This window comes from Tachypleus tridentatus, chromosome 13 (genome assembly GCF_004210375.1).
Source record: "Tachypleus tridentatus isolate NWPU-2018 chromosome 13, ASM421037v1, whole genome shotgun sequence".
In the NCBI taxonomy this organism is placed as follows: Eukaryota; Metazoa; Arthropoda; class Merostomata; order Xiphosura; family Limulidae; genus Tachypleus; species Tachypleus tridentatus.
The window spans coordinates 49,988,903-50,002,870 of record NC_134837.1 but is presented as its reverse complement, the minus strand read 5'-3'; the positions used below and the strand labels follow the sequence as shown (position 1 = coordinate 50,002,870).

The 13,968-nt window shown below is 30.7% G+C and overlaps 1 protein-coding gene across 3 annotated transcripts in view; it reads left to right on the top strand.

Annotated features, from left to right (window-relative positions):
* Window positions 1-13,968, top strand: part of sl (small wing phospholipase C gamma 1) — a 76,291-nt gene that overhangs the window by 29,736 nt on the left and 32,587 nt on the right. For all 3 annotated transcript variants that reach the window (XM_076484094.1, XM_076484093.1, XM_076484096.1), the window contains exons 9-17: window positions 287-372; window positions 1,040-1,160; window positions 3,114-3,199; window positions 5,050-5,132; window positions 5,437-5,494; window positions 5,729-5,799; window positions 8,690-8,806; window positions 11,736-11,905; window positions 13,625-13,825. In XM_076484094.1, coding sequence (XP_076340209.1) covers window positions 287-372; window positions 1,040-1,160; window positions 3,114-3,199; window positions 5,050-5,132; window positions 5,437-5,494; window positions 5,729-5,799; window positions 8,690-8,806; window positions 11,736-11,905; window positions 13,625-13,825 — 993 coding nt within the window. The remainder of the gene's footprint in view (window positions 1-286; window positions 373-1,039; window positions 1,161-3,113; window positions 3,200-5,049; window positions 5,133-5,436; window positions 5,495-5,728; window positions 5,800-8,689; window positions 8,807-11,735; window positions 11,906-13,624; window positions 13,826-13,968) is intronic.

The window sequence follows — 13,968 nt, the reverse complement described above, 5'->3', positions numbered from 1 at the left end:
TTTTCAAGTAAAACTAGGTGTAGAATGTTGTTTTCAACTTTTCTTAAGAAATGATGAGTCAAAAATTGTGGAATTTCTGAACCATACTTTGCATGCTTAGTGTTTGTGATATTCCACCCTGTACCAGTAATATCTGATGCTGTATTTGTTGAGATATTATATCAGGACATGTTTTAATGTCATTCTTTGATAAGAAAGGAAAAATAATAATAAAAAAAAAAAGCTTAGTGATAAATAAGAGAGAGAAAAAGTTTTTAATTTTTTCACATTTGTTTACCATGTTTAGATACCTCACAGGGGATCAGGTGAAGAGTGAATCATCAATGGAAGCTTATGCCAGATGCTTACAAATGGGATGCCGCTGTATTGAATGTGAATATTCCTTAGATATAGTAAAAATTTGTGGAAATTTAATCTGTTTGTAGTGAATCTTTTATATTATTTGTATAGTTTTATTATAACTGACTTCTTCAAGAAAAGAAAAAGTTTTATGTGAAAAAAAATTTAAGATATGTATTTTGTCCATTTTGCCCCTCACTATTACATTATGTATGTGGACATAAAATGCTAGAAACTGGTCTTTGATACCTGTAGTGGGCAGACCATGAATAGCCCAATGTGTAGCTTTGTGCTTAATTACAAACGCTGTCCATTTTATTCTACATACTATAAAAACAACAAAATATATGATTTATAACATGAGATATTGAGAATATTTTCGTAAAATACAATGTTATGGTGCATTTGCATTCTCTGATTTTACAGAAATTGATTATTACCTTAAATGTAACTTTAATGCACATTTTTAAACTATCAACTATAACTGCTGAAAGTTATCTTGATTAAAGATTGTATTATTTTAGTAATTTAATTATATGAACTTTGTGTTCCATATGCTTCACTAGGTTAAAAATATCTGTTGCATATCTGTGTGAAATATGAAAACATTTTAATGTTTTTATTTTCCACATTAAGAGGTTTCAAAATTGTTGTTAGTATGTTAGTACTTTTCTTCTAAATATACATTTGTACATTTCAGTGGACTGCTGGGATGGTCCAGAAGGAATGCCTTATATTTATCATGGTCATACACTTACTACCAAAATTAAGTTTATTGATGTAGTCAAAACTATTAAAGAACATGCCTTTATAGCTTCAGAGTAAGTATTTTATTAAACTGATTAATCAGATATGATATAAAAATTCTATGTATTATTTTGTTACTCAGTAAATATTTTATATTTTTACTACAACCTAAAAAGTTTGAATTTTTGATGTTCAAAACAGTTTGATTTGGAGTTATTGTAAAGGAAAAGCCAATTTTCTGTAATAACTTTGAAATAATTTTCATATTTCAGTTATATATGTACATTTTTATCTATTATATATAAACAGAACAAACGGAATTGTAATTTGTTAGTAATGTCCATTCTGTATGACCTAAAGTAACTGCTTTGTTGGTCATTAATAGCAGTGTCCATTATATGTCATTGGCACATACTGAATTGGTGCTGTTAGTAACAGGTTGTTATATCAGTGATGTCGAGAAAACCCACTTGTAGAGAAAAATATATATGTAAAAATGGCTCGTTTGGGTTGAGCAAATTTTTTAAGTAGAGGAGCGAACAACACTTCAACCCTCTTCAGTCATCATCAAGTTCACAAAGAAAGAAAAGTAACTGACCGGAAGCTGACCACAATGTTGAAAGGGGTTGTGTAATTGAGTGTTGGAATGTAGAGGGCATGCTTAAATGTTACCTCTTTCTTTCTTTGTGAACCTGACGATGACCGAAGAAGGTTGAAATGTTGTTCGCTCCTCTACGTAAAAAATTTTCTCAACCAAAACGAGTCGTTTTTACATATATAGGCTGTTATATCTTTTGCAAGTCCATGAACTTCTATCTGCTTTTGTTGTGTTTATCTATATGTTACACTTTGTTTTTCAACTATATTGAAATTTAATGATGTATGATTTTTGTTAAGTTACGTTATTTGTTGTTTCAAGGAAAATAGTCTTACCCAAATGATACATATTACCTTGGCCATGAAATAATTTTTAACGTAGTAAAGAATTTGTAATTACAGACACAAAGTTATTAAAACAAAATTAATTAGTTACACATAATAAAAGTTTTAACCTCATTTAGCAAGAATTTACAAAACTGTCACAAAATCAACCATTTTTATGTACAATTTAGAAAGCCTTGTATATATTTCCAATCACTCCTGTATGGTTTAGTACAATATAAACATTTACATTTTTAATTTTAATAAACAGTGTGAAATGCATTCATAAAGCAGAAACTTGTAATAATTTGTGATTGAATTGCAGATTTTAATAGATGAAATAATAAATATGCAATGAATGGAATTCTTCACTATTTTGATGCTTCAGTTAGTTTATATTTATCCTTTTTAAAAACAAGTGTTAAGTGTGTCCTTAGTAGTTAGCCCATTAAGTTTTAAGTAGGAAGGTTCAGAGTCTGAGCCATGATAATCCACTAAACATGTTCTAACTCTTACCTGTAGGAGCATTTGTACAGCAATAATCCACTTTGATATGAGGAAATAATGCTGACTGGTCTTCATTTTGTCAGCTGTTTTAATTTAGGGATGTCTGTCATGGCTGTTTAGGTTAAAAATATCATTGAAAAACTAAAGCATGACACATCTGCAATTGTTTTCAAAATGTTTGGAAAACAAACATACTAATAAGAACAGATGAATGAAAATAAGTGAAATGTGGAAAGAATATAATTAGTACACAAAAATAAATGTAAATATTCACTGCTTTCACCTTACTGATAATATAACTACACAGTTTCATCATAGTGAAATGAAGGAAGGATAGAAACTATAAATACACGAGTTTGGTCATTAATTATCTGAGCTGGAATTAAACCAGCAGAATTTGGCTTATCTTCTTCCTTTGAAGGTAAATATCATTCCATTTTTTTTAACCAGTTAAAGAACCATGGAGTTACCTCATATTTCAATGTCTGTGATAATCACGCATAAATAAATGATTTATTCTCTAGTTTCAGTGACATGTAATAAACCATATGCAGTTATTACTGTGCATCAAGATTTTTGGTTTAATATTTCTTATACAGTTATCCAGTAATTTTGTCAATAGAAAACCACTGTACTCTACCTCAGCAAAGGAACATGGCTAGTGCTTTTCAAGAAGTTTTCAGGGGTAAGTAGAATGAGTTTTTGACCATATTTTTAATTTACCATGCTATTTGTACCATAGATTTAATATATTTATAGGGCTTTTAGTTGAATTTTATTTTGTTTGACAGATATGATCATAGGCTGGTTGAATGATGATAATTTGACATCAATGTTGGCAATATGAAGAGATATGATCTTGAAACTAACAATTTGCTTTAGTATAAGATATGAAACAAATTTGCTGTGTACTTTCCTCAAAAATAAAACTGATTATTTTTTTCAGAATAATTAAATTCTGAATAACCTTACTTCCCTTTTCACTTGATTCTTCAGCTTTGGTTTCCTCTAAATCTGTGTTTGGCAACAAGCCTTTATCATTTTAATATATTTCAAAATCAAAATGGTAGTTTAATCTGAAAGTTACTATAGGATGAATATTCTTGGTTCAATATGACTTCACCACTGAATCATCAACATTTTTTTACTGTCTAAAATTCTGAAATTTCCATGATGGGACTAATTTTGCCATCCAAGCAGTTGACAATGATCCTTTCTTATAGGAATGTTCCTTGAATAGTTGGCTGGCTGACTAATAATTTGATTAAGGGTCAACAATCTTTGTAACAGAATCATTTACAGTCTTTGTTTTAAGACTTCAGACAAGGAACAATTTACAAATTAACAGTCTCCTACTGCAACATAATAGTTATGGAAATGAGTTATAGGTGCTATCTGGTGACTGTAATTTTAGCATTATTCTGTGAATATCTGATTATACTATAGAGTAAACTTATTTAGTTTTTTGATTGTGTAAAACTATTTAACTTTTGTACCTCATTATATTTTTAAGATGTGGTATTAGATATCAGGAAATCAAAAAATAATTCTGAAAAAACAGTTAAAAATTGTGATTCTTAAAATATAAAATAATTTTATTATAAACATCACATGTATAAGAGCCAGAGAAGTTCAGGAACAGATACTGTCAGGTTTATACTGGTTTGTGTTTTTACACAAACAATAAAAAAAGTGTTTAAAAACATTCTACAAAACTTAATTATAAAATTTCACTAGTGAAAAAAAAACAATATTCCTGCAATGTTTTGTGTGCATACATATGCGCACGACGCACGCACACACACACACACACACACACACTCTTCTGTTCACAAAGTGGGTAATAAATTACTACAATAAAAACATAACAGAGCAATAATTTTATTTTTTTCTACAAAGTGTTCAATATTAGTAATTATGGTCAAAACTTAAAATTTAGTTATATTAAAAACCAGAAATCTTTATTGTGAATTGTGGCAAAATGTTTACCATTTATTAATTCAAATTTTAAATAGAAACATACATGAAAGAAAGAAGATTTCATGATTATTGTGATTTTAAATATTTCCAGGAATATTAAAAAGACTTGGATGTTAGTGTAGTTGCAGTCAGTACAGTAAGGCCTGATACGGCCTTGTGGTTAAGGCACTCAATTTGTAATCTTAGTGTCACAAATTCAAATCCCTGCAACACCAAACATACTTGCCCTTTCAGCCATGGGGGTATTATAATGTGACAGTTAATCCCACTTTTTGTTGTTAAGAGTTGGCAGTAGGTTGTGATGACTAGCTGCCTACCATCTAGTCTTACACTGCTAAATTATGGAAGGCTAGCACAGGTAGCCCTTGTGTAGCCTCTTTTGCAAAATTCAAAAACAAACGTACAGTATAGTAATACAACTAATACATTTTGCCACTTTTACAAGATTTGTATTTTACACTTCAGTGTAACTGTTTTAGTGTTGCTGATACTTAGTAGATAGCATTTTTTGTGACAATTTAAATAAGCATTGTATGTATAAAATTGTATATTTAGACATGTTACTGACTCAATCAGTAGAAAGAGATGAATCAAAGATGCCTTCACCATTTCACTTAAAAAGAAAAATTATTATTAAGGTAAGATTGTGATGATTATTTTATAATAATAATAATTTTATAAACAGTGTGAAACATTTAGTTTCAAGTTAATATATAAAACATAAAGTAAATTTAAATTAAGATGTGTTTTCCTCTCCCTCTGAAGTTGTGTATTACACTTTTGTCTACATTTTATTCATGTTTATAGTATCAAAGAGTATTCAATTAAAGATTTATATGAATTTAAAGAAATAATGATCAGAAATACTTTAACCATTGCTGGAGAAAGCATTTATAGGATATGAACAGTGTAATTCATCAATGTATTTAATATTTGTCATAGCACAAGAAGCTGCCAGAAGGAAGTGATGAAAAAGTTGTCATGACAGGATCAGAAGATAGTGAGTCCTGTTTTTTTTCAGTTGAACAAGTTTTTGTTTGATATTTCAAGTTTCTGTTTTATTATTTGTATTGTAAGGACTGGTGGTTTATAAAGTGAAAACTGTGTCAAGTTTCCTGCATTTTGTAAACCAAAAGAAATATTTTAAATTCAAATGGTTCAGTCTTTTTTCTTTTGAAATAAGAAGGGTTTGTCTAGGAAATGTTTAAAAAATCTAAAATTTCATTATTTTAAGCTGGAGCAGAAGCAGACATAAGCAATGCTGTTAAAAATGGTATCCTGTATCTTCGAGACCCACTGGATCGGGTGAGTAGTTACATTCTCAGTGTTTATTTCATGTTAATTTTTATGTTAAATATTAATATTTTGATGTTAGTCATAAATTACTGTCTGAAACATAAAACCCAATAAATTGGGCAAAATAAAACTCGTATTGCATTTATTCTTTCCTTTTGAACCATTTTGATTATTATGACTGCTTTAAATATATTAATGACTAATTTAAAGTTGCCATGTTAGATGCTCAATCTCACTTCTATAAGTTTATTTTATTATGTGTTTGAGGAGTGATCTAAAGGTTCTAAGACTTCACTTTTATTTTGAAGAATTATGTACATACATCAGTATTATATGTTATCCCCTTCAAAGGAATCTTCCCCAGCTGATATACATTTGTTCCATTGTTCCTGCCATTTTTGGAAGCAGTGCTGCAAGTCTTCAACTGTTATGTGACTAAGTTCTGCTTTCACATTGTTATGAATGGTTGGAATGTTATCAAATCTCTTTCCTTTCAACTTAATTTTGATTTCTGGGAACAGAAAAAAATCACATGGGGCAAGATTGGGAGAATACAGGGTGTGAGGAATCACAGGAATGTTTTTTTCTATCAAAATTTCTTGAACAGACACAGTAGTATGTGAAGGTATGTTGTCATGCTGAAGATACATAGTTTTTCTCTTAAAATCTTCTGACATGATGTAAAGGAAATATCCAGTTCATCCACAATTTCGTGGATAGTTAATCATGAATTACTTCAAATTTTTTCTTTCGCCTTACCAACCATTTTATCAGTGGACAATGTTAACAGTTGTCAAAAACATGGGTCATTTTTTACCCATTCCCAGCCATCTTGGAAGTGTTTTATCCACTGATAAATGACAGCCTTACTTAAGCAGTCATCACCAAAGGCAGTTCTTAACATTTTGAGAATTTCTGTTCCTCTTTTACTATTTTTGCACGAAACTTAATACACACATGTTGCTCTTCTTTTCCATCCATTTTTATCACAAGAGGAACAAGAGATATGTCTGTCTTTGAATTAGTTTTTTTCAACACAGGTATAATAGCTGGAGAAATGGCTTGTTTGTGGCATAGATCGCTATTTGTACTTTGTACACACCTCGGTGAAGCTCACTGCCTCTGTACTGACACCTGTAACAGAAGAAGTCTTAGAACTTTTTTTATCAGACCTGGTATGTTTGACAAAATATCACATTTGGATTTTGTAAAAGTAAATTCTGCAATCAGTACTGCAGGTTGGAAACACTTGTCATGACAGTCACTGTTATGAAACAATGAGATTGAATAGTGGAAATGAAATACTACAAAAACATTAAAACTGTATTATATCGTGTCTCTTAAAATAAGTTCTTTCATTGGTCTTAATTCAATTTATTTTTTTCACAAAATAGTTTTTTGCACCATAGTTTCAGCTTATTAGCAGAATTAAAATGTTAATGTTAAAGTTTCCAAAGTGTGTATGTTTACTTGAAGAATGAAGTGAACTCTATTCCCACACACAAGGTATAATATTAACAGTGAAAGATAACAAAATTAGCAATCATTATTAAGGGTTATTAGTTTTCAGTCATATGTACACTTGTAACTCATGTAATCATGTTAGCAGGATTGTTGAAGATAAAACTTGATGTTTATAAATGTTGCTATAATTTTCAAAGCTTTGGTTTATTTACCTAAAGAATCTAATTCATGTCACTGTTGTAAAACATAATATTAATTGTATATATTATTAACCTTTACCTAATATCAGATTAAAATAATGAGTGTAATCACCAGTCAGTTTTGATGAAACATATTAAACTTCAATATTTCCAACAAGACTGTTATAATTTTAGATCTAGCGAGTGATATGTTGGTTTTTTCAATTGTGAAGTTTATATCTAAGGTAAGTTTAACTAAAAAATATTACAACTGCTTTTATTCATCGTCAGTGGCATATTTCAGAATTACTAAGAATTGTTTGTAAAAGTTGTCTGAATAATCTTATTCTGTTTGAATGTTAAACAAATTATTTCCACTCTGAAACAGTCAATCTGCAATTTTATTTTGATATTTTAAATGATCAGTCCATTTATCTGAAGTAATTAAACTTGTGGCATTTATCTTGCATACCAGCAATTGTTATCTTGATCTTGGTGTTCTTATCACCAAATTATAACTAAATGTTGTTGGTAATGTATGTTTCTATGTAAATATACATTTTCAATAGTTAGATTCTACAGTCCTGCCAGTATGTCTTGTTAATAGTTGAACATTGCCATACTTTTGTACCTATTAAAATTTCACTTAAGAAATGTCTTACCCTTAGCTACCTGTATACAATTGCAAATATCAAAAGTTCAGAAGTATGTGACAAGACATGCATTGAGTTTTATCTGAAGATTCCTCTAAATGCCTCTAAATTATAAGGTTTGCAAGATTGTTGCAATTTTTTTAATCTTAGAAAGTGTCTATGTCAGCATCAGAATGCAAGAGACTGTGTGTGTGTGTGTGTGTGTGTGTTAGACTACAGAACTACTGCTTTTGGTACTGACAGCACTTCATAAGATAAGGGTGTTTAAAATTTTCATTTGATTCTAAGGTTTACTGTCTTGGTAATAGCAAGAAAGTTCATCTTTTTACCTTATTGTTCTAGTTCTTCCAGTAAACTGCTTATTACATTCACCTTACTGTAGTTTGTGTACTTGAACCAAGTGTCTGGGTAAATGTGAAAGACCTTTAACAAAAGCCATTGTTAACTTTAAAAATAGGCAAACATCTCTGTTAAAGGCCCTAAACTTTTCTTGTTAATTATTTGAATATTTCTTCATTATCTTTATGAATACAAAGTTATCTATGTTACACAAGATACAAAAGTATAAATTGTATGAAACTGTTCCCATTGGCTTTGATTTAGGAATGGCGGCCACACTTCTTTATGCTTACTCAAAACAAGATGTACTATGCAGAGGAGCAACAAATTCAAGATGATGATGAGGAAGGTGATGCTGACAGACAGTTACAACAAAGGGATGTAAGTGATGTATATTAATAAACTTATTAAAACCTATCATGTTGTTAGTTCAACAACAATCTGGAGAAGTTTGCCAAACTTGAATACCATTCTTGAAAGCATTCATATGTGCCTCAAAAAATGCATTTCACAAAAAGTAGATTTTTTTAAACATCTCAACTGTCTTCTTGGCCCCCAACTGTATACCTGTCAAACTGGCCCATGTTTTATTTTCTGTTTTTAAATATTCATAGGTCAAAGGCTATCAGTGGATATTAGACTTACAAGTAGAATTTAAGTATTTTACTGTAACTACTCTTTTATTACACAATATAGTAAGAACTAAAGTGTTTGTACTATTTTTATTTGGTGTATTAGTTGGTTAAATAATTTGCTCACTTGGCATTAATTAAATGGTTGTTATTATGAGAAAATAGGTTTTTGGATATGTTTAAACTATTATTTGACTAAAATCTGTTCCCATACAGTATTGTGCAGAAGTGTTAGGAAAAGTCAGGCAACGAACAATGAAGGTAAATCACAGGTAAAACATCAAAATCTTATTCATTTTCATATTTAATACAACAGAAACTCAGTAGAAGTGCTTGAGTTCAACAAACAGTTAATATTTGTGTGGCCTCCTTTTGCTTTCATAACTGCAAACAGTCTTACAGGCATTTTTGCAATATATTTAATTCAAGTGTCTTTTGGGATTTTACTCCAAATGTTTCTAACACACTTCCATAAAGCTTCTTTGGAAGCAACTTTTGATTTGTCAAGTTTTTGATCTATCAAATCCCAGATCTGCTGTATTGGGTTAAGACTGAAGCTCTTTGGAGACCATTGTATGATTTTAATGACTCATGCAGTTTCTTCTTAGTTAAGTAATTTCTACATAGGTTGGATGAGTGTTTGGGGTCATAATCTTCTTAGCAGTAAAACCCTTTGCAAATAATATTCAAATTATTGGGTATATCATGATGAATCACTATCTGATGGTGCTTGCACTGTTTGATTATTCCATCTATTTTGCAAGTAACTCCCATTGCCTCTGCATACCCCCCCCCCAAACTGTCATGCTGCCTCCCCCATACTTCATGGTAGTTTACATTGCATTGAGGTAAGTATCTTTCATCCTGCAAAACTTGGCCTCATCCATCCATAACACCCTTTTCTGATCATTGACTGTCCAGTTTTTGTACTTTTTAGCACATTTCTATCTATTGACATATCACCAGATATTTCATTCTTATTGAGTCTTCTTGATAATGTAAATGTGGACACGTTTTTTTTCTGTTATTTGGTAGATGGTTGTTTATCTTGTGCTTGAGATCGGTGGCAGTTTTCCTTTTGGCCTGAAGGCTGCATGAATGAAGATACTCAGCATTAGTATCATTGAGTTTAGGTGTTTTACCTCTTATTTTCCTATTTACCTGTCTTGGTCTTATGATCTATGGTGTACTTGATAGTGTTTGGAGAGCAATTCAACTCTACAGCTGTTATCAAAGAGTCCAACCAGCATCACATAAAGCTTTTATGCAAACTCTGCCCTGCTAATAATTCTTTTGGGTCATGGCATGATGGAACATAATAAATAGTTTTGAACACTGTTTTTATTAAGGTTTATTTATAAAGTGCTATTAAATTTATTTCTTCTAGCATATACCCATATCATACACTAGCTTCTTGCTAACTTCTTTCTATATAGTAGACACTGCATGGAGTACCATGAGCTATTTCAGACCTTAAACTTGATCAGTATGTTCATTCACGCAGTATCATTATGACAAGTATACTTGGTACAATTATATGGGAATTATAAAGAATGGTAATTATTCTCACCTTGACTCATTCAATTGCCAACAGGGATCAGTGAAACATTACCATGGTGTTGAAATTTATTCTATAATAGTGTGAAAGAACAACCACCACAAAGAAAAGAATGACAAAATATTTTCTTGTCCTAACACTTGTACAGTACTGTATGCATGCTTATAATTGCCAAAAAGCTGGACCACTTGTCAACAAACTTGGCATGTGCCTTCAGAGTCTGGCATTTGAATCTGTCCCGTGCTTTTTCCCCATGCATTATGTCTGTTTATAACTTGCAAACCAGTTGATCAGTTGTCACCAAGTAACCTTGGGAACCCCTCCCCCCTCCAGGGAGTGACATAGGACAGCCAACATATACGTTGTCCCTGGGAGCTCTTTCCCTGTCTTTTGAACTGGTAAGTTAGTTACTTTTAACACTAAAACAGTGCTGGAAAAGGTTTTATAGATATTTTGCACTTTACTAACTGATTTAACTTTTTTAATATTTTACATTAGTTAGTTTACATGACCTGTAAACAGTTTTGAATTAGTTCTTCTTTAAATATTATATTTAAATTTGATCAAAATGGAAGACTGAAACTTGACTAAATGAGGACATTGATTCTTTTAGTAACAAAAGTTATAGTATCATGTAATAACAAATAATTCATGATATCATAAATATTTTAATTTCCTGATAAAAGTTTTTCATTGTTTAAGTACTTTAGTGAGTTGATAAAATAATGGGTGTAATTCATTTGGTAATCAGAAATGATACCATGGGGATTTTTGAGATGCATAGACCATTCCTACTTGGTTAAGTATTACATTTTTTTTTAGGTTAATATTCAGTTATAGTGACAGAAAAAAAGCTTAATGACTGAATTATTTTGAGAAGCCTGTCTTAATCAGTGAGTTGTGTTGATATGAACCAATTGTGTAATAATTATGTATACTTTAAGTTGTAAAACATGTTTACAGTCTCTATTATGGTATTAAATTGTGTGAGAGTAGACAGGCTTGTTTGTTAAAATTCATTTTATAAATTTTCAATTCCATATTTCAACACTGTTGTTTTATCGAAACTTGACCATCGAAAGAATGTTTTAATCATGAATATTTAAATGTTTCTTATTAGAGTGTTCCTTGTGATGAACTGCATTTTAGTGAAAAGTGGTTTCATGGAAAACTACCTGGTGGTCGTTCGCAAGCAGAAGAATTGTTGCACCGCTATCAGCATCTTGGTGATGGTACTTTTTTAGTCCGAGAGAGTGATACTTTTGTAGGGGATTACTCTCTGTCCTTTTGGTAATTATACTTATCTGTTTAAGTATTTGGATCTAATTAATGCTGTGATTTTTTTTTTTTTAGGATTTTATAATATAAATGACTTTTTGTCTGTATTATGATTTACTGCTAAATATTTAATCCTCAAAGTACTGTTTTGTTTACACGTCATCCAATACTAGTGAAAACCATGTATGACTATTTTGCTGTAGCAATACTCAGTCTAAAGAATAAATAAATTAGGTGAAGTTACTCATTTTCTGTATTTTTGTGGGACACGTTTTTTAGAAATTTATAATTAATAATGGCATAGGCCCATAAGTAAACTGATTTATAGGGCTAGAATTAAAGTTAAGCTTGTTTTAATCTGACATTCCAAAGCAACTGCAAGTCAAAAGTATGTATTTTGAATTTTTCTCCTCATAAAATGTATTTTCAATTTACATGTTTATCCAGGTTATTTATGTCAATTATATATTCTTCAAAATTTGGTTTAAATTTCCCTTTTTATCTGATCTTCAGAACACAAAATTCTCATAACTTGAGTAAGACATTTTACTTAAACGGTCATGAAAGTAACAATTTCATGCTTGCTAAATTTAACCATCATATTCCACTGCACATGCTTAGAGCGAATCAGAATTATTAAACATCTTGAATTTACATGGAAATATGTTACATCAAGGATACTAGGTTGGGCAAATAAGTACTAAAGATGTGATAAAATGCCTTTTACTAAGAATGTGTTCAGTATTCTGATATCTTGGAATAGAACCAAAGAATGTTTAAAGGCTGTCATTAGTCTGAAATTCACAGTTGATACTTGTAAAGAAAAATTACTTTAAAGGACTAGGGTTTCGCTAGGATAAACGAAACAGCACATTCATATTAAAATAGTTTGCATATATAATAAGAATAACATTAATTTAGTTCTATGTTATATACTATTCATCCCAAAAACTTCCTGTATCTCCACCACAACTTTTTGTTAAACTTGTATAGACTGAACCCCTGAAAACTGTTCAGGATTTGGAGTTTGCTACCAGTTTAAAAATACTGGACTGAAAGTTTCTAAAATAGAAGAGCTTTATATTGTTTAATGGGTAACATTCAACAGCTAGTTCCATTCATGAATGATGTTCATTTTATTAAATTTCTAATCATTCATGTTGTGTAAGAACTTTTCTACAACAAAGTTAGCTTTTACATTTTGTTTTATTTCATGTAATTAATGCAATTAAATGGTTTGAAAATTTTTTAACTTTATTTTCGTTATAGCAGTCAGTGGTAAAGGGAATGATTTTATATCCAATGCTAGAATAGAAACTTTTTCTTGTTCTTTTTTAGTCGTCTTAGTAGATTGTACCAGTGTCTTGATAAAGTCACTGGATTATATGTTATAACTGTGTCAGTTGTATAGAGCACAGAACTAAGATTGTCATCCATATGGAGTACAGAGCCATGTTGTGTCAGTCATATAGCATGCATAACTGCACTGATGTGAACCAAATGAATTGCAAAACTAGAATGTATCAAACGTATGGAGTTCATATGGAGCACAGTAAAATATAATAGGCTAAGATCAAGATAAAATGTTGGGAATGTGGTTTACCTGATCAGTTTTTAAATTTGATGGTAAAACAGTTTAGTCAACCATGTAAACTTCACCAGAAACTGTTCTGTGCATACATTCAATCATATTTTGTTATCTTGAAACATTTCATATTTTTCATTATCTAGGCGCCAGGGAAAAGTAAACCATTGCAGAATACGATCCAGACAGGAACGAGGCCAAACAAAATACTATCTTATAGATACAGTGGCATTTGACACACTATTTAGCCTAATTACACATTACCAGTCGCATCCTCTTCGCAGTCCTGAGTTCTACATGTGCCTAAATGAACCCGTGCCACAGCCAAATAAGCATGAAGGCAAAGAGTAAGAAGGATAATGCTCAAAACTAGCTTATCCCTTTGTCTTCAGAAAAAGCTAGAATACTTTGTTGTAGATCAGACTTAAACCTTTTATAATTAAATGAAATTAGGAACTTTAGAAGATACATGAATTAATTTGTTTTTGTA